At 44.3% G+C, this 20,798-nt stretch overlaps 1 protein-coding gene across 1 annotated transcript in view; it reads right to left on the reverse strand.

The window, feature by feature from the left end:
• Positions 1 to 3,104: 3,104 nt before the first annotated feature.
• Positions 3,105 to 20,798, reverse strand: part of foxp4 (forkhead box P4) — a 25,285-nt gene continuing 7,591 nt past the window's right edge. The window contains exons 3-9 of the mRNA XM_080423710.1: positions 20,645 to 20,798; positions 18,487 to 18,563; positions 16,349 to 16,450; positions 9,974 to 10,104; positions 6,942 to 7,008; positions 4,879 to 5,051; positions 3,105 to 3,947 (exon numbers count right to left, since the gene is read on the reverse strand). The exon at positions 20,645 to 20,798 is cut by the window's right edge and continues 72 nt beyond it. Coding sequence (XP_080279836.1) covers positions 3,782 to 3,947; positions 4,879 to 5,051; positions 6,942 to 7,008; positions 9,974 to 10,104; positions 16,349 to 16,450; positions 18,487 to 18,563; positions 20,645 to 20,798 — 870 coding nt within the window. The 3' untranslated portion in view covers positions 3,105 to 3,781. The remainder of the gene's footprint in view (positions 3,948 to 4,878; positions 5,052 to 6,941; positions 7,009 to 9,973; positions 10,105 to 16,348; positions 16,451 to 18,486; positions 18,564 to 20,644) is intronic.

Here is a 20,798-nt window from a genome sequence, read left to right on the forward strand (position 1 = left end):
GCTCATCGATATGCATCGCGTACGTTCAGAGCGCGCCGCTAAGAGGCTGTTCACAGAGCTCAGTGCTAATTGGGGGGAGCAGGGAGTTGGTCAATATACTACACAGCTGAGAGTAAACCTTTTAAATGTGGTGACCACTTCACAACACACTTTGAGACCTTAGAGAGAGTGCTTTAGATGTGGTTTATAACGAGAGGTAGTCGTTTTTTTTGTTTGTTTTTTTAAAACTCCACGGAACGTAAAAATGTCTCATGTTTTTTTTTGCGGGCTAAAGCAGATGTGTGTTAGGGAGTTCCAGAAAGCCAGATCATTATCCGTTTTTTTGTCAGTCATACAATACAAGTAACAACAATTTTGGTATTCATTATTATTATTGTTATTATTATTGAGGAAGAATGGGAAAAAAATGAAAAGGAAATATTTGTTAAGAGAGTACAGTTTTACCATTGGCTATGTGTTGATCCGTGTTGAGAAGGAGGTAGTGTTATTTTTGGTTTTATATCTCGTTTCAAGATGTCTGCCTGCCACTTTGTACTTTTAGTAGAAATCCGCTTCTGATGTTACAGGAAACGGTTCCTGTTTGAGCGCCACGGCATCAGAAGAAAAAACTGTCTGAAGTGCAAGAGTTTGTTAGACAAAAAAAGAATATATGAGCCCAGCTTTTTTAATTACATACGTCCCTTGGTCGTTCTCCTCTTACATTGGTATATTGTCATTATTTTCCCCGTTGTTCCCTCTTCATTATCATGTTCATAGACTTAAAAGTATTTTTGGAATAACTCCCTCCCTTCCAAAGATGTGACATTTATAATAACCACATACCACTTTTTCTCGTTTATATCGCTAAACGCTCTTCATATACAGCTCAAGAGGGTAAAGTATGTTTGACTTTATGGGACGGTATATATCTTAACTGTTGTCTGTGTTACTGGAGCACAAGATATTCTCTATTGTCCACTGTTTTACTGTCATAGTCCACTGTTTATACTGTCCTTTTGCTGGCGTTTTAAGTCACAAAGTACACAAAATGTCGCGTTCACATGCCTCATGTTGGAGTGCCTCATGTTGAGGCCGCTCATGATAAGGGCCAGTCTTTTAACAACGTGTTTTTGAAACACAGTTTATTTTAGCCTGAGCGTGGAAGAGAAAGGGCTTCCTTCACCTGTAAGTGCTATCTTTTGTTTTATTTTTCGTCCTTTCTTGTCGATAAGGAGCTGTCAGAAGTTAGTTTGTTAATACTGATCTTTTGGCCTCGTATAACGGGAGTCGTTCGCACCACTCGTCATGTAGAAAGCTTTTTTTGATGTCACCAAATTCCAAGCTTGCATCTCACACTTTGGTTTTCTTTTCCGGAATGGTCAGCATTGCAAAGTAATGGGGTCATTTTTAACGTAAGAAGTTGTATGGTAATACAATAATCAAACTCCTGGTTTGCTGTCTTTTGGCCAGTTCTTTTAGAAGGGTAAATAAAACTCAGAAGGGGGAAATAATAAACTACAGGGTTTTTGGTTTTCTACATATCTCTTTGGTTACCTGTAACGGAAATAAAACGGGGGGAAAAAAGCTAATAATAGATCATTTAAAAAAAGAAAAACAATTTCTTAAATTTGGTATGGCACTGGAGAGAAAAGGTTAATGCTTTATGCTTACTGCAAACAAACAAACAGAAAATAAATCTCACGTGCTATTCCTTTAACACAAACTCACACAGTGAATTGCAGAAAAGCTTGGACACAGTAACTATTAAAGAACCATAGAACCATAGAACCATAGAACCATTGAGCTTTGAAACGCAGCTGAGCAGAGTTGACGCATTTGGTGTCCCACAGAAAGAATTCCCCCTCGTTTCTTTTAACAATTTGGACACAGTTCCAGGTGGAACCTTTGTGGGATGAGGTATTCTCTGACTGCAGTGACAATATATATACTATATAATATATATATATATACTTTTTTTTAAAGCATTGCTGATGTTTTTTGAACTATAGCTACACAACCAAATAAAACTGAATGGGAGTGATATCTTCTCAAAGGAACTTAAATGCTAAATAAGCCGTCTTGGATAATGTCAACTTTTAAGTGCTATTTCCCAATTTCTTGCCTGCTACACTTGGGTAGAAAGGAGGATAAAGGGGAGGGGGGGGGGGTGGGAGTGCAGTTGGGATGGGGGGGTATTACGAGTCGGGACAATACTGCGCTTTCTTTTCCGCCAATACTCGTTTGGAATGGTGTGAACAAGCAGAGTAAATAAAACAAATTCAAATACAAAAAAAACAACAGCATTCGTATAAAATGTACTTTCAAACAGAATGCCACCATGGAATAATTGATCCTTGGAAATAAAGATAATACAATCAAAAAATGTAAAGAAAAAAAAAGAAATGACAAAGCTACCACATGTTTTTTTTTGTTTTGTTATATTCCATAATCAACAAAAAAATAATATTTGTGTCGACGATTCCTCCCTAATTTCTCTTCCTGCCCCCTCTCTTCTCTTCTCTCTCGCTCTCTATCTCTCTCTCTCCCTATTCCTTAAGTCTTTTTTGGGGGGGTGCATGGGGGCTTTCCGTTTTCCTTTCTTTAAAAAAACAAACATAGTTTAAAGGAGCAAAACGTGGTTTTGTCTTTAAGCGTCCTGCAGGAGAAAGAGGTCGGGGGGGGGGGGGGGCAAAGAGTCACATGTGTGGGGTCACATCCCTGTTGGTCACGACCTTCCTTGCCGGCATCAGCCAGCCTCACCTGGGGGATGTGTGTGTGTGTGTGTGTGTGTGTGTGTGTGTGTGTGTGTGTGTGTGTGTGTGTGTGTGTGTGTGTGTGTGTGTGTGTGTGTGTGTGTGTGTGTGTGTGTGTGTGTGTGTGTGTGTGTGTGTGTGTGTGTGTTTTGGGGGGGGCACTATTTGAGGTAATCTTTGAGAGCACTCATTCATTCTTCCTACCAACCATCCCATAGCCCAGCATTTCTTTCCAAACCAATTGTAAAGAAAAAGCGAGTGATAGACTCAAAAGAGAAGAAAGAAGAGAGCCCCCCCCCCCAAACCCCGCCCCGCCCCCCAAACCCCGCCCCGCCCCACCCTCCAGATGTCTATACACGTGATGTAATGTGATGTGACGGGAGGGTGGGTGGGTGGCGGTGACGCCCGCATGTCACCCCGACTGGCGGGAGCGTCACACGTTTAGCCAGGCAGTCAGTCAGGTGACATGTGGACACGGGTGTAGGAGGGGCCTCTGGACAGAGAGTAGTCTGTGTCTCTGTGGATCAACTAGGGAGACGGGTGTGTGTGTGTGTGTGTGTGTGTGTGTGTGTGTGTGTGTGTGTGTGTGTGTGTGTGTGTGTGTGTGTGTGTGTGTGTGTGTGTGTGTGTGTGTGTGTGTGTGTGTGTGTGTGTGTGTTGCAGTGGTGTTACACCTCTGAGCGTGTGGGGAAAACGTAACACATGGAGATAAAAAAAAGAAAATAAATGATGCTCCACAAAGTTGTCATTTTTGCGTCTGTTAAGAAACCAGGAGGTCATCTAACCCTGTTTTTTTTGGGAGGGGTGGGGAGTTTCTCAATGTCGGTTGGTTGCATTTTCATAAAAAACTAAACAAAAAACAAAACAAAAACACTTTCTTTTTTCTTCTCCTTTCTTCTCCTCTCTCTTTCTCTCTCTTTCCTCTCCAACGTTTAGGCCTCCTGGCGTCTTAACAAGAGGGCTCTGGGTATAAGGGGCTCCTCTTGGCGTTCTAACAGGAGGGCTCGGGGGGTGGGGGTAGGGGTAGGGGGGTCTCCTCTTGGCGTTCTCTAACAGGAGGGCTCGGGGTAGGGCTCCTCGGCGGCGAGGTCCTCGTCAAGGTCGCGGTCGTCGCTGGACAGCGGCAGGTTGTGGGTCATGGCGGCGGTCAGGAGGGAGACGGGTCGACTGTCCTCCTCCAGATCAGTGGGTTCCTCCTTCACATGCACTGGGTGGCTGCGTGGGGGGGAGGAGCATAGGAGCGCCGTTAGACAATTTACAATTTACGCATTTAGCAGCTGCTCTTAATCCAGAGCGACTTACAGTAAACAAGGTAAACACAAGGTAATACACCAAATGCATAGAAATAGTCATCTAGGATCATAGGTAAACCAAGAACCTATCATCAGTCTAAACAACGCATTCTCACTCCCAAGACGGCAAACTGGTGATCTCTTGGAACGGACGTTTGGGCTGGCATGCTGGTTATTATTTGTTTTTTCACGAGGCAGTGTTACGAGCAGTCACGTCTAGTAGGATGCCATAGCCTGAGAGGACGTGATGACACAACACCGCCGTATGGGATATGGGAAAGTCTCCCCATTGGCTTGGCTTAATAAAGGACAGCCAATGATCAAAAAGTGTTGACTAGACTGAATATAGATCAGCTAGCTGTTCAAGCAAGCTGGTAAAAAGAGGGAAAACACACACACACACAACCACGAAACAGAAAACAAGTCAACCTAGGAGTCCTCTACAGTGGAAAGGTGGGTCTTAAGCATGTTTATTCATGTTCTAAAACTTCTTTATTTCAAGGACCCCAAGTTTACCTGGGGTCCACAGACCCCCATAACTCTGAGAGAGGACATATTGAACCAGATTAACCTGTAGTTGTTTTGTCCATCATTGATTAGAATGACGAAGTCAGACGGGGGGGAAAAAAACTATGTTGGAGTTGGTGGTTTGAATGACAGTTTGAGGACCCAATGTAGTTAGGTGGTTCAGTCAGAAGCGCTTTTTAATACTTTCATTGGTTTGTAAAACCCACACGTAAGTCGTAAAGGTGGTTCAAAAGCGCCAATTTAAAAAAAGTTAAAAAACTGAGATAGAGTTGGCTTCTGCCCGACAGCGACAAAATACAAAAGGGTGTGTGTGTGTAGTTACCCACCTGTACTGTTGGGGGCTGAGCGTGGGGCTGCAGCTGCCGTTGCTGTTGACCTGCTCCACGGTGGAGCTGACATCATCGTGGCCCATGCCATGCAGCATGTTGAGGCTGGCCGCAGACGGACTGACCAGCCCCGAGCTGCTCAACAAGGACAGGCTGCTTTCTGCCAGGGCCGCCTGCACACACACACACACACACACACACACACACACACACACACACACACACACACACACACACACACACACACACACACACACACACACACACACACACACACACACACAGTAAGCAAGGTAAACACAAGGTAATACATCAAATGCATAGAGACAGTAGTGTAGTGCCTCAGTAATCTAGGATCATAGGTAAACCAAGAACCTATCATCAGTCTAAACATTATAATATAAAAAAAGTTAATAATCTGTACATTGAAACTATACAAACTATAGGATGCCAGGTCAACAAATTAACCTGGCATCTGTCTACATAACATGCTATCTAAATTACATTTTGAAATCAATCAATCTGTTGAAAAATAGAAAAAAAAGATCTACAAGCTCACAGCACGTTGCGAGGTGTCGTGAGCTTGAGAAAAGACACACAGACAAATTAGAATTGTGGTAGTTTTATGTCAGTGTGTTTGTATAAGATTAATGTGAACTACACTGGCCACTAGGGGGCACTTACACACAATACTTTTCCTTATCATGGCTTATAGGACATAGAACTTACAGATGTAACTTTAATATATCAGACAGTGTCTACTGAAAAACAAAAACCTCAAACCTTGAGGGGGGGTTCCAGGGGTCCCCAGACACATGAGTTAATATGGCATCAAAGTCAGTCTAACCACTTTAACCCTATATACAATGGCTATTGGAAAATAGCTTATCTACAAAATGTGTAGAGCTGAAAAAACGTGAAAAATATTTGTGATTCTTTTTTTTTTTTACAACAGCGATTATAGGGGTCCCTGGCACACAATATTTTCAGAATGTAGGCCCCTGCACCTCCCCTCTCACCAGGAGGGATAAAAAAAAACAGTGAATTCTCAGTGGCTCAGCGATGGATTTTCTGGGACAGGCGATAATTTTATGCAGTAGCCTTAATTGACAACTACTTGACGCGATAAATCATGTCGGTGTGTCGAACAGTGAGTGCGTGTGTGTGTGTGTGTGTGTGTGTGTGTGTGTGTGTGTGTGTGTGTGTGTGTGTGTGTGTGTGTGTGTGTGTGTGGGAGAGTGGATGGTGGGTGGCTTTGGTGTATGAGTGAAGGGGTGGGCCCGTGGTGTGTGTGTGTGTGTGTGTGTGTGTGTGTGTGTGTGTGTGTGTGTGTGTGTGTGTGTGTGTGTGTGTGTGTGTGTGTGTGTGTGTGTGTGTGTGTGTGTGTGTGTGTGTGTGTGTGTGTAGGAGGTGGGAGGTGAGAGTGGGAATATGCACGTGGGAGGAGGGTAGGTGTGTGTGGGAGTCATTAGGGAATCTGCTAATTATAAGAGAGAATTGATATTAGTGCCCTTGATTGCAACTGGGCTGGGGTCGACGTGTGCGCGTGTGCATGTGTGTGTGCGTGTGCGTGTGCGCGCGTGTGTGTGTGTGTGTGTGTGTGTGCGTGCGTGTGTGTGTGCGCGTTTGCGCATGTGCATGTTTGTGTGTGTGTGTGCGTGTGTGTATGTGTATGTTGTGCAACTGTGTTACAGAGAGATGGGATAGATCAGTGGTTCTCAAACATATTCATGTCAAGGACCCCATATTGACGTGTACAGTATTCCACAGCGACCCCCCCCCCCCCCATTCTATGAAAATATTTTCGTCAGGGAGGGAGGGACCTTCTGAAGAGAAGATTTTATTTTAAAAATGTCTAAATTATTCACAATGTTTCACATTTAATTTCAAGATTTTTCAAAAAGTTTTCCAAAATAAGCCAACGTATGAAATAGGGTTAAAGTGGTTCAACTGGATCGGCTGGAACCCCCTCAAGGACCCCTGGGGGTCTCCGGAGGGCGCTCTCTTTGAGAACAACTAGGATACATCAACAGAGGACGAGACATAGGGGGGGGGGGTCTTACCTGGTAGCTGGCATTTAGGGATCCAAAGCCCAGGCCCGAAATCATGTTCTTCACTAGAGTAGGACTTCTGCAGAGAGAGAGAGAGAGAGAGAGAGAGAGAGAGAGAGAGAGAGAGAGAGAGAGAGAGAGAGAGAGAGAGAGAGAGAGAGAGAGAGAGAGAAATAAAGACATGGATTAAAGCTCTCAGCTTCCACAAAGTACAAACTAGCAATAGAACACATATTCGTGTGTTCCATAAAACCCTAAATGGTCTCGGATATTTCATAAAAGCAAAGCTTAAAGGGATAGTTCAACCCCAAAATGACTTTTTCCCCCTATGTATTAGTCAACCCATGGAGACATTTTTTTGTTTTTGTCTCATTCCTAAGACAATAATGTGATGACCGGCAGCGGTTCCGGTAGGAGACACAAAGAGTCTCCTTTGTGTCTCCTACTGGAACCGCTGCCTACCGCTCCGCTGGTCATCAAATTATTGTCTTAGGAATGCGACAAAAAACTAAAAAATATCCATGAATTCAAGTCTCCATGGGGTGAGTAATCCATAGGATTTTTTTGGGTGAACTATCCCTCAATATAGCCTCAATCTGCTAATGTCCTCAACTGTTTGGCTGTATGTGTAGAACAGCAAGAACATATAGGTTTGGTAAATGGTGCATTTATATAGCGCTTTTATCCAAAGCGCTTTACATAGATTGTGCATTATATTCACACATTCACACACACAGTCATACACCGATGGAGGAGGAAACCATGCAAGGCACCAACCTGCTAATCGGGAGCAATTAGGGGTTCAGCGTCTTGCTCAAGGACACTTCAACGCTAACTCTGGGGGAGCGCGGGATCGAACTAGGAACCTAACGGTTACTATCCGAACACTCTACCAGCCACTCTACCCCTGAGCTACTGCCGCCCCAGGTTTATGATGATCCTCACTAAACATAACTCTATGTACATATTGTTCTAGTTGTTTAGGAAACACAGCGCTAAGTGTTCGGAGCTCCTTTCTACAAATCGTTGCTGTCGGGGCAGAAACCTCTTATTTCCATATTGTAAATTAACGCCCCTACTACAGCGTCACACAAAAGCATCAAAATTGGCAGATCCGCAAGCTCGCAAAACGATTTGAACTTGTGAATCTGCTACTTTAGCTATGTTTGAATTTGAATCCTGTTTTGGAACATATGAGGTTTCCACCCGACAGACGAAATCACACAATTGGGACTGACTGAAGGGCTTAACGAAAAGAAAAAAGAAAAGTTGAGTCGTGAGTGAGATTTGTTTGGTCTTTAATCCGTGGTGCAGATCTACAGATTGAGAACACGTGTTCAAACGATACGTGTCACCTCAGCCAAACCCCACGACGACAAATCTAACAAACATGTTTGTTACATGTTGAAACAATCTAGACTGTAAACACATGCTAAACACACACACACACACACACACACACACACAAAGTGTCTGATGTCTGGCGTGCAGGTGTGTATGGATTTGTGTGTGTGTGTGTGTGTGTGTGTGTGTGTGTGTGTGTGTGTGTGTGTGTGTGTGTGTGTGTATAATTATCCCTGTTTTCTCTGGCAGGGGAAAGAAGAACATCTGTTTACATAAGCTAACAAGCCTTTTTCCTCTCCTGCATCACTCACAGCTGCTCACTAATGGTGTCGACAAACAGGAAAACACACACACACACGCACGCGCGCGCACACACACACACACACACACACACACACACACACACACACACACACACACACACACACACACACACACACACACAAAGTGGCGGCAGCCCTTTTCATTTGACTGCAGAGTTGGCCTCTTGGTAATAATACTGTAGTAACAGTAATAGGAGCATTTATGCAATCATGATGCCTAGATCTATAAGCTCTCACACACATCACGCTGTGTGCACTGGTGGTCATTTGAATGAGTCCCACTAATCTTAGATTAGACGTTTGGCCTATTTGACGGTGCAGAAGCATAATTGCCTTGATGCCTATAACATTAACGAGCGTCAACGAGCATCAGCTGGACACAGACACACACACACCTGCCCTCTGCAGTGCTCTAATAGGCTCTATGCACAGCAGCCATATCGTGAAGACATTCACAGGTGTTACCAATGATACTAATGAAGGCTCTGTTCCATTTAGTGTAGCACAGTGGTTCTCAGATTTTTCGACTTCCACGACCCCCATAACTCTGAGAGTGTACAAATGGAACCAAATGGACATTTGGTTCCATTTGTACACTCTCAGAGTTACACACTCGTAAGGGGCCATTTGGAAACCCCTTAAGGAACCATGAACCAGGTCCCTGGACCTACATTTTGGAGACACTTGGTGTAGCAGAGTGTTTCCAGTGAGCCAACATGCACAATATCAGCACCCTGACTCTGTTTGACCAGAATGGAACAGAGCCTTCATTAGTATCATTGGTAACACCTGTGAATGTCTTCACAATATGGCTGCTGTGCATATAGAGCCTATTTGAAAGTGACAGGAGTCTGTCTCATTTCTCTGCAAAAGCCCTTGAATATGATGGAATATGATTAATGATAACTGTGATTATGGTTAGCTCACATTTCATATCATACACACAGTTATTTTTTTCCTCCCAAAAACCGATACCGATATTTTCCGATATTACATTTTTATGCCAATATCGGACATCCCTAGTTTAGGGCCAAAATAAATGTATGTAGTATCTTGTGCAATAATATCATGAACCATCCAGATGTCTCAGGTCATCTGCATGCATGTTAATGTAAAAATGCACGTTCTTGCATGTGCGCACATGCATTATATGTTTCACCAAAGGCATTCATTGTCATCAAACTAATTTAGATCACAACGCATTGCGTCCGCGACACGTTGTGAGCTTGTCGGTTGGCTATTTTTGCCGTGTGACACCATCGTGCAACAAAGTAAAGATGGTGTGGGTGTGTGTGTGTGTGTGTGTGTGTGTGTGTGTGTGTGTGTGTGTGTGTGTGTGTGTGTGTGTGTGTGTGTGTTGTGTGGCTGCGTACGTACTCCACGTACCCGGTCATCTTTGGTGGTCTCCTCTTTTGGTATTCGACCTCGTCCACGGTCCACACGGCTCCCTTCACGTTCTCCACGCGCACAAAACACTTGTGCAGACTCAGGTTGTGGCGCACAGCGTTCTGCCAGGACGGGAAGAGTTAAGTTAACCCACTGTGAACCCCAGATCATCCATATTCTAGGGGCCCAAAATAGCAGATCTACAAGTTGCGCCGCGTTTTTGAGCTTGTAGATTGGCTATTTTGGGCAGAGGTTTAGGTGTAGAGCATGCAGGGGTCTTCAACAGGGGGTCCGGGACCCCTAGGGGGTCCTCAGAGATACTGCAGGGCGGGCCGCCAAATCGTTGTGTGATAGAGACTTTATTTTTTTAACATTAGCCGAAAATAGACGATCTACTACGTGTGAGCGTGTGAGCTTGTAGATCGGCTATTTTCGGCAAAGACGTTTGGTGTACAGGGAAGTAAGAGCAGACCAAGTACCGAGCCAAGGGTAAAGTTACAAAGTATTGACGGTTTAAGTGGTTAAATGTCTGAAAACACACATTAACATGAATCCAATATGTAGTGGGGGTCCCTGCTTCATCTATCTCTCAGCTAAGGGGTCCTTGGCTTGCAAAACGTTGAAGACCCCTGGTTTAGAGGAGATAAGAGCACACCAAGTATAACTCATGTCCAGTTTACTAAATATACCAAGAACGACTGAAGTCCAAACACTATGGATGGGACTCTTACACAGTGACTCTAGTTGAAGCCTTTGCTTCCAATATTTTCACATGGATAAAAACAGAACAGAATAATAGGCCTACACACTTCTCTACTCGGAATTTGTCTTCCGGCTGCTTACGACATTTTGAACAAAATGACACGTGTTTGTTTCTGAGCACAGCGTGTAGTATATACGATAAACAACAGCCAATACGCAAACGGCCCGGCAATTATGGTGAATTAATCACCAGTGAACCAAGTATCACAAACAAACAAACAAACACATATTAATCATAATCTGAGCCTGTTGAAAACTCTTCATCACTGGAACTTATCAATCACTGTTTTTGAAACGATATGTGCCATAAAATGATTGTTCTTTTCTCAAAGAGAAAGGGTGCATTCTCTTTTACATGACGCACACCACTGTATGCCAAGCATTGAACTCTGTGTGCAAGGGCCTTTAACCACTTTTAACCTTTTTATATTTAGTTGTGGAAACTATACTATACAACAGTATATAGTACCGTCATATGACGAGGTGTAAAATATGGTGGTTAGGTTGCATGGGCCGAGAAAAAACTGTTTGGCTCTGGGTGTGACACTGACACACAGTCACCAACACGCGCACACGCACACGCACACGCACACACACACACACACACACACACACACACACACACACACACACGATTCTCCAGTGTCAATATAAGACACACTGGGCCTACTGTACCTCTCCAGTATACCCAGTGCTATTCTATCTCAGAATGTTCTTAATCAGTCACTATCAGCACGAGTGCGCACGCACACACACACACACAACACACACATACCCAACACACACAAACATCCACACGTGCACATAAAGGCAGGCGGGCGGGCACACCGCTATCTGCGTCTGGCGGCCCCCCCAGGGACAGTACTCCCTTTTCATCTCCTATTTGTAGTTTGTTCATGCCCAATTTCATTACCAATTTTAATTCGCCTATAATTAAATCCTGCATATTCTCTCTGACACGCTGTTCTAAAGCCGAGAGGGAGGGACAGGCCGGGCGCATCACTCCTCGCCGTAATTACACACACACACACACACACACACACACACACACACACACACACGTAATTACACAAGCCATAATCAGCCGAGGACCCCCCCTTCCCCATCCTCTAACCCCCCCCCCCCCTCCCCTCTAGCTGTGATGCTAAGTTTTGTAAATGAGTCTGACCCCAATCTCCGACCGCCACCCTGACAGAATGCACACACACACACACACACACACACACACACACACACACACACACACACACACACACACACACACACACACACACACACACACACACACACACACACACACACACACACACACACACACACACACACACCAACAACACTGGTGCTATCGCGGCGCTATTTGCATTTGTCTCCGTGATGAAAGCCTGATTCTCTCAGTTAAAACATTAGCAGCCATTTACAGCGGGTCACATCACCATGCACCACTCATCTTCACCCCCCCCCCCCCCAAACCACCCCCACCCATATCAGACCCTCCCACCTCCCCTCCCCCCTGGGAGGGTCTGATATGGGGGGTGCATGGGCGAAGATCCAAATTATAAACCAAACCAAAAATAAACCTGGTAAGAACCAGGTCAAGCGTATTCCATTTTGTAACACCGACACCGAGTGTTCAGCAACACTTTACTTAAAGGTCGGGTCTGTAATGCATTACAGTCGCATTTATAATGCATTATAATGCCCTTATAAGGCTTCATATGACGCTCGTTAGAAATGTGTATAATTCATAAACAAAGACCCTTTGTTTATGAATAAGTTGTGGCATGTTATAATGTGCTGTTCCAGCTGAGCTTATATCCAGCTGTATAACGAGTGCATTGTAATGCATTATAAATGCGATTATGAATATGATACATAGATACCCGACCTTTAAAGAAGTTCACCCAAAAATCACTTATTTTCTACACACCCCATGAAGCCTCGAATTCATGGATGTATTCATCTATTTGTCGCATTCCTGAGCCAATAATTTGATGACCGGGTGTATATCCGGTAGGAGACTCAAAGACACTCCTTTGAGTCTCCTACCGGATACATTAGCATATTTCCGTATGTAATCAAAATAATTACTGGCTCAGGAATGCAATAAAAACAAACAAAAAATCCATGAATTGAAGGCTTCATATGGTGTGCAATTGATAGATTTTTTTTTTTTTTTGGGGGTGAACTACTCCTTTAAGTAAAGTGTTACCAGGTGTTACTTTTTCTATTCATGTGTCAAATCATCACACATTCTTTGCACTATGTCTATACTCTGTAGCAGGCTACTTTATTTCATCTCTGTCTGATAAAATGTCATGTATTGTACGTGAGTGTGGCGTACAGTATATATAGATGGGTTTCCTGTTTGTAAACATGAGAGGATGATGCGCGCGCAGTGGCGGGATGAGCCTGTAGAGGGCGCTATTACCCGCAGCAGCTCTGGCCATTGTACATTCAGAAAATAAATGGTCTTCACCAGGTTTAATGAAAGTACATTAAATGATGCAGTTTGTAATATCTTCTTTACTCAATAAAAATGATTTGTCGAAAGTTGGATCTGTTTGTATATAATAGCAGCATTATGCCTATTATGCCTATAATAGCAGCATTATGCCTATCTAAATCCCGAAAATAACGAGAGAGTGAATGGCGCTTCCGGTTCGTTCTCCCCCGCGCATGCGCAGATTGCGCACTCTGCTCTGTGATGACGTCGCGCGGAAACCCATCTATAGCCGATAAAATAGCTGATCTACGTGGACATCCTAGGTTTCTGCCCGATAGCGACAACATTCTGTAGATAGAAAAGTCGGGGCTCATTACAGCGTACTTAGATTACAGCTTTAAAATGTTTCTCTAGCTTGGCTTGTCTAAAATACCAAATCCTTGCATCCGACTACAAAAAGGTCATAGTAAAAATCCTTATTGATTATAGTATGTATCAAAGTTTCTGCTTAAAGCAGCGCTACTCAACCCGCGGGCCGCATGCGGCCCCAACGCAGCTTCTCTGAGGCCCCTCATGGTCAAACCAAAAAAAATTTTAAAAAAAATGTATGCACAGGATAAAAATATACATTTACGTTCAAATATATGGGTTGCTTAATTTTTTTTCAAAAACAAACGGACAGACATATACAGGTGCGTCAATTGTTACAGGTATAATGCATAGTTTTCTATTTATTTCGTTTTTTTTTGGGGGGTTTGACCCCCATTTTTTTTAGGCCGCGCGGCTTTGCCGCGCAGATAGGTGTCCCTTATTTCAATCTCTGGGAGTTGGCAACCCTAACCTTGCCATACCTTAGCTTTAGCTGAACTGATGCCACTGGATATACACACAAAATAAACAGCTACAGTGAAAAGAATATGATGTCAAAATGTACATTTTCTTAACAATGTGTAGTGTGTTACAAAAATCGAAATCCAAAATAGGACCGACATTTTTAGCTTGCGCCCCTTGGACTTTTGGTATTTTCTGAGTGGCCCCTGAGCCATTTGGTTAAAGAATGCTTTTTATACAAAGTTGCGTGCCAGTGTCCTGCGTCCCCCCCCCCCTAAAACAAACAGTTGCAACTTATTTAGGCTTTACAGGAATGTAACTCTGAGAGTGTAACGAATGGAAGCAAATAGATACACTCTCAGAGTTAAATTAAAGGGATAGTTCACCCCCAAAATGATTTTTTTCTTCTCCCCCATGGTGACTTGAATTCATGGATATGTTTATATTCCTAAAACAATAATTTGATGACCGGCAGTGGTTCCGGTAGGAGACACAAAGAGTCTCCTTTGTGTCTCCTACTGGAACCGCTGCCTACCGGTGCGCTGGCCATCAAATGATTGGCTTAGGAATGCGACAAAAACAAGATTTTTTTTGGGTGAACTATCCCTTTAACGCAGCAGATTTTGACGTTGAAAACCAGCGATATGATTTTCAAGCACCTTTCTTCTCTCCTCTCTCCCTCTCCCTCTCTCTCTCTCTCTCTCTCTCTCTCTCTCTCTCTCTCTCTCTCTGATCAATGACCTCCCCCCCTCTCTGACACCTCTTCGTTGCTCCGGCTCATGAAATATAGAGTCTTATTAGAGGAAATACATCTCGGTCGGCCCCTATTTAGCTGACTGAGCCGCTATATAAATACATAAGGACCCAGAGATACATGAGGGCCTTATTTAAAGGTCTGTGGCCCGGGTTCAAGCCGGGGAACGCTGCATGGGCAACGCAGACGACTCCCATTAATAGTTAAATTTCATAAAAGTCAGATGAGGGGGGGGGGGGATGAGGTGGGGGGGGGGGGGTTGAGAGATATTCCTGGCTGCTCGCCCCCCTTGTCTATTCTACACTCTCCTCCTACTTCCTCATTCCCTCCATACTTCCTTCTGTCCATCCGTCCATCCATTCCACCCTTTCTGTCTCCTTTCCTCCTCTCTTCAATTCAGGGCTATTAGAGGAGGTCCGGGGGTCTCTCTCTCTCTCTCTCTCTCTCTCTCTCTCTCTCACTCTCTCTCTCTCTCTCTCTCTCATATTCCCTCGCCCGTTTGCACTCTTCCTCTCTCTGGAGGAACTGACACTCAAATTAGTGTGCGGCGGCTGTAAAAATGGGTCAGCACCTACAGTGTGTGCGCGCGCGCGCGTGTGTGTGTGTGTGCGCACGCGCGAGGAGAGGTAGGGTTCACTATTAATGTGATCAGGAGCTTCTCTGTGTGTGTGTGTGTGTGTGTGTGTGTGTGTGTGTGTGTGTGTGTGTGTGTGTGTGTGTGTGTGTGTGTGTGTGTGTGTGTGTGTGTGTGCGTGCGCGTGCGCGTGTGCGTGTGCGTGTGCGTATGCATATGCGTGTGCGTGTGTGTCTGCAGGGCTAAGTGGGGCCGTTTCTTTCTCTGTGTGTCGTGTCAGATCTGAGCGACTGCAGCGGAAGGTCCACAGCAAAATGGCCGAGGGGTGGGCGAGAGAGAGAGAGAGAGAGGGAGAGAGAGAGAGAGAGAGAGCGAGAGAGAGAGAGAGAGAGAGAGAGAGAGAGAGAGAGAGAGAGAGAGAGAGAGAGAGAGAGAGCAGTGTGCGGGTGCATAAAAAGGGAAATGGGCCATCATTGTCAAATCACTCAAGTCTCAGGCATGAGTTATACTTGGTTGCACAGGGGGGTACAGTATACTGTACTGTCGCACGCCGAAAATAGCCGATCTACAAGCTTATACACAACAAACGCTTCGGCTATCTCCGGCGTGCGACAGGCCGCGCGCAAAATAAGTACAACTCAGGCTCTTCCTGGTTAGCATTGCGCGGCACAGCGCGGTCGCTATTAGCTGGAGAGAGTGTGTGTGTGGCATAGATGAGCCCACGTACATCTACAGTATATCTGCACCGCAAAACCCTGAGTGTCCGTTTACCTCTGAGAGAGCGTTAAAACAACCCGTCCCAGAGCTAAACCCACACTCAGAATTTCACGGTGCAGATATATATGAGTGTTCGTCTAACTCCCGGGACGGGAACCATAGAACCATCCCGGAGTTAAGTGAACACTCAGCGTCTTACAGTGCATATATAGTACACAGTACTGATGCTGTGTACTGTATGCCATATATGCACTGTGTACTGTATGTATGTCTGTGCGCCCTCACCTTCCACGTGGCTGTGTTTCTCCTGAAGTAGGCGAACATTCGCGTAAACCAGTTGTAGATCTCATTGAGAGTCAACTGTCTGTCTGGCGCCTCCAGGATGGCCTGGGGACAACAAGACAGAGAGGTCAGAGGTGAGGGGCGAGAGGTCAAGAGGTCAAGAGGTCAAGAGGTCAAGAGATGAGAGGTGAGAGGTCAAGAGATGAAGACATGAAGACTAATAGGGCTGGGAAACCCGTTTAGACCTGTTGTTGTGTGTAACCCGTACGTCTTTATACCGTTCTTGTTTCTTTGTACCCCTTTTTTCTCCCCAATTTAGTCGTTATGCCGATCGATTCCTCCCCCACACATTTGCTGTGTTGTCGCTGCTGTTTTTAACCAAGCCCCCAGAACCGAGAGGGAGCATTGAAGCGCATTGGACATGCTGGCCGATCATAGGTACTGCAGCGTATTACGGCTGTGGCCAGACACGTGACCGAGCGGAAAACGGTTTTCGACCAATGGGCTCGACTCACGAGCTTGTGCACGGAGACCGCCCCGTCACATTTCACCACCCGGAAGAAGGGGTCAAAAGGGAGTACGCGCTGGGTGAGCAACTCCATACAAGTGGATGGGCGGGTATTTCCGGTGCCCGTATTTTTAACACTATGTATTAGGAGGAGCTCTCGTCTCATACTGAGGAGTTGAACCCGTGGTTGGACCATGGCTGACGCGCCGATACTATGTTTGATCTGATACCAAACCGCTCGCTGTGACTCAGTGTTCCAATGATACGATGCAGGCATTTCTTCATGCAAAAAAGGTATATTTATTTGACTTCACCGTGCACAACAGCATCTTTTGGGGTTCCATACACTGATCAGATGAATGAATCAATATTTCCTACAAACAATTCGCGCCACAGCGTGTTTGAATAGCGGTAGCCTGAGGTCAAAAACCATTGCCCTTCCGGGTCAAACCTCCTGCCCATGACAGTGAACTTGACGCTTATATAATCAACAGCGCCACCCATGGTCACACCAATCCATTACACATGTTTCACCCATTTGGCTCTTACACTATGGTTGTAACTTACTGACTCACCTGCCTGCCAGTGAGGAGCCGCCACCGGGAGGACGTAGAGCCTTCGTCCTACTCCTCCCGCCCAACACTCCCTGTTGACAGGCTCCGCCCCTTCCCGCTTCCCTCCCCCGAACACGGGGCCAATTGTGTTCGTGTAGACGCTCGACAAAGCCGGATGCACCACGGTTGGATTCGAACCCAGAACCTCAGGCACCTCAGGTGGGCAGGGACTTTTGCACAGCGCCACCTGAAGGCCCAGTACGTTACGTCTTTATACCGTTCAATCCGGGACGGCATCTGTGTCACATATTAGTTGCTGCCATAATATATATTTTTTTGGAAGGCGTTTTTAGAATCAGCCTCAGCTCTAAATGGGTTTAACCGGAAATATATTGAAACCGATATTTATAAATAATAACCGTCTTAATCGTTCTCATAAAGGTTAATTGAATTATCGAGAAGGAGTTTTTTTTTTTTTTCAAGTCGTTTGATTGGTCCGATTAACCACTTATAACCCCCGGATTACACTTTCAGTGTACAATGGTGGCGTACGGAAATAGTGAAAACAGCAGATCTACAAGCTCACAAGTTGTGAGCTTGTAGATCTGCTATTTTCACTATTTAGTTTTTTTGTAAACGTTCATAAATAATCGCAGTCGAGGCAAAGGTTTTAAATAATAATGGTAATATAGATTTGAAGTCATGTCGCCCCCAGCCCTACAGAGATGAGATGGAGAGGAGAGGAGAGGAGAGGAGAGGAGAGGAGAGGAGAGGAGAGGAGAGGAGAGGAGAGGAGAGGAGAGGAGTCCTATCTTGTGCGGCGCCTTACCCCTTATGCCTAAACGTATTTGGTATTTTTAACTATTTTGAAAAACATTTTAAAATAGTGAAAATAGCCAATCCACATCGACACATTGTGAGCTTGTAGATCGGCTATTTGAAATATTAAAAAAAAAATTGCTTTAAAATGTGGGCATAAAGGGTAAGGCGGTGCACAAGGAGATGAGATGAGATGAGGAGAGGAGAGGAGAGGGAGGAGACCAGATGGAGTTGTTAGAGGAGAAGGAGGAGGAACTTACGTGGCGTATGAGGGAGGCGTACGTGAAGGGAGGTCTGACATCAGCGTTCTTGTAGAACTCACAGTTCTGAGCCAACTCTGCAGAGGAGAGCACATAACCATGTTCAATACATACTGTGTGTGTGTGTGTGTGTGTGTGTGTGTGTGTTTCCCATTAGGGGACACGGGGAGAACATGCAAACTCCACACAGAAAGGCCCTTTCGCCAACCCCACCTATAGGGTGGGGTTGGTGGAGCACTGATGACGCGGAGGAGAGAACACGCCCCCAGCGCCCACAGCATCCCTGACGGGAATCGAACCCAGGACCTTCTAGCGGTGAGGCGACAGCGCTACCGACTGCGCCACCATGCCCCTTATATATATATACATATACATTTTTAACTAAAATCTTTGCTTCTGAATACAATCTTTTTAATTCCCATGCAGAGTGGTCTTGTTGTAATAATTGTCTGTCGGGCGGAAATGTCCAAAAAAACGATGTTGATCTGCTACTTTTGATGCTTTTGTGTGACGCTGTAGTATGATCAAGTTAATTTAAACACAAAAGCTCGACAGCAAAGAAATGTTTAAAGAAGAATTGGTCTAATTTGCTTCTTTCCGCTCACTTCTCAAAACGACTTATTTTGTCAGCCGTTCACTTTTCCTTTTTCCGCTGACCGTACTTTTACTACAGCACTGACAAATGCTTTTCTTTCTCCATGCATGACGTGACAAATTTAAAACAAATATTGGTGTCATTAATCAACGCAGTTCATTTTGTAAATGATATTTTTTTCGCTGTGTGCCTGCATTTTATACAATAAAATAATAAATGGTTCCATTTGTACCCAACTCTCAGAGTTACGGACCAATAAGGGTCCATTTGGTTCCTATAACTATCAGTCATTTACCCATGGGGACCCTCAAGGAACCCCCTCGAGGACATGTGCTCTAGTACAGTGGTTCCCAAACAGTGGGTTGGGACCCATTTGTGGGTCACGGACCAATTTGTATGAGTTGTGACTCGCAAGTTAACTTTTTTCTTACTTCCCAAAAAGTAAAAATATTACATTTTTTTGTGAGACATCGTTGTCCAGTTATGTCCCGATAGGGCCAGAATCATAACTCATATCCCCCTATAGTCAACATGTGCCGTCGTGGGTACTTGTCTTTTAGTTCTACTGGATCTCTTTTCCACTAGTGCCTCACAAAAATGTTGTCTAGTTTTTATTTGTTGACGAAATCGTCAATATATTTAGTCTTAGTTCTAGTCATCATAGCTTAGTTTTTATTTAGTTTACGTCAGTGAAAAAAAGTAGTCGACGATCATTTTTTGTCATAGTTTTAGTCGACGAAAGCAACAATGGAATGCGTTGTAAATAATCCCACAGAGAGTACATATTTATTGTTTTTCATACCAGTAACCTGTAAGCTGATTGTATGACGTTCTGTAGTAGTGTATATGTCTGTTTTCTTAAATGTCATCATGATTTGAGTGTGTGGGGATCTCATTTTAAATAAGCCACATGCTTTTATGAGCGATCCAGTTTAGAGGACCCTGTATTGTGAATTGCACTTCCATGTACCGTTTCCATGTCTTTTCTAAATAAAGTATTCAATCAATCAATCAATCAATCAATCAAGCGATCAATCAAAAACCCAGACAGAGTGCAGATCTATAGTAACAGTGTATAATACGCTACCTGAGGCAGTGATGGAAAGTAACTAAGTACATTTACTTAAGTACTGTACTTAAGTACAATTTTGAGGTATTTGTACTTTACTTGAGTATTTCCAATTTCCAATACTTTTACTTCTACTCCACTACATCTCAGAGGCAAATATTGTACTTTTACTCCACTACAATTATTTGACAATTACTTTGCAGATATAAATTATTACATTATAGAATATACATTAACCACTTTAGCCCTATTTTATACCTAGGCTATGTTAAAATAGCCGATCTACAAGCTCACAAGCTTGTAGATCTGCTATTTTCAAACATTTTAGTACTTTTACTTTTGGTACTTTAAGTATATTTTGATGCCAGTACTTTTGGACTTTTACTCAAGTACATTTTGAATTCTGGACTTTCACTTGTAACAGAGTATTTTTATATTGCAGTATTGGTACTTTTACTTAAGCAAAACATTTGAGTACTTTCTCCACCACTGACCTGAGGCGATAGGGGTGCAGAACTTGTCGGAGTTGCGTCTGCGTATGGGTCCGACACCGTGCGTGTGTGAGTGGGAGTGTGTGTGCAGGCTGGACGAGCTGATGACCGAGGGGCCCTGGCGCAGGGGGGTGATGGGGGCCGCGGCCGAGGTGGG

Source organism: Gymnoscopelus braueri (assembly GCF_963280865.1).
Source record: "Gymnoscopelus braueri genome assembly, chromosome: 3".
NCBI lineage: Eukaryota > Metazoa > Chordata > Actinopteri > Myctophiformes > Myctophidae > Gymnoscopelus > Gymnoscopelus braueri.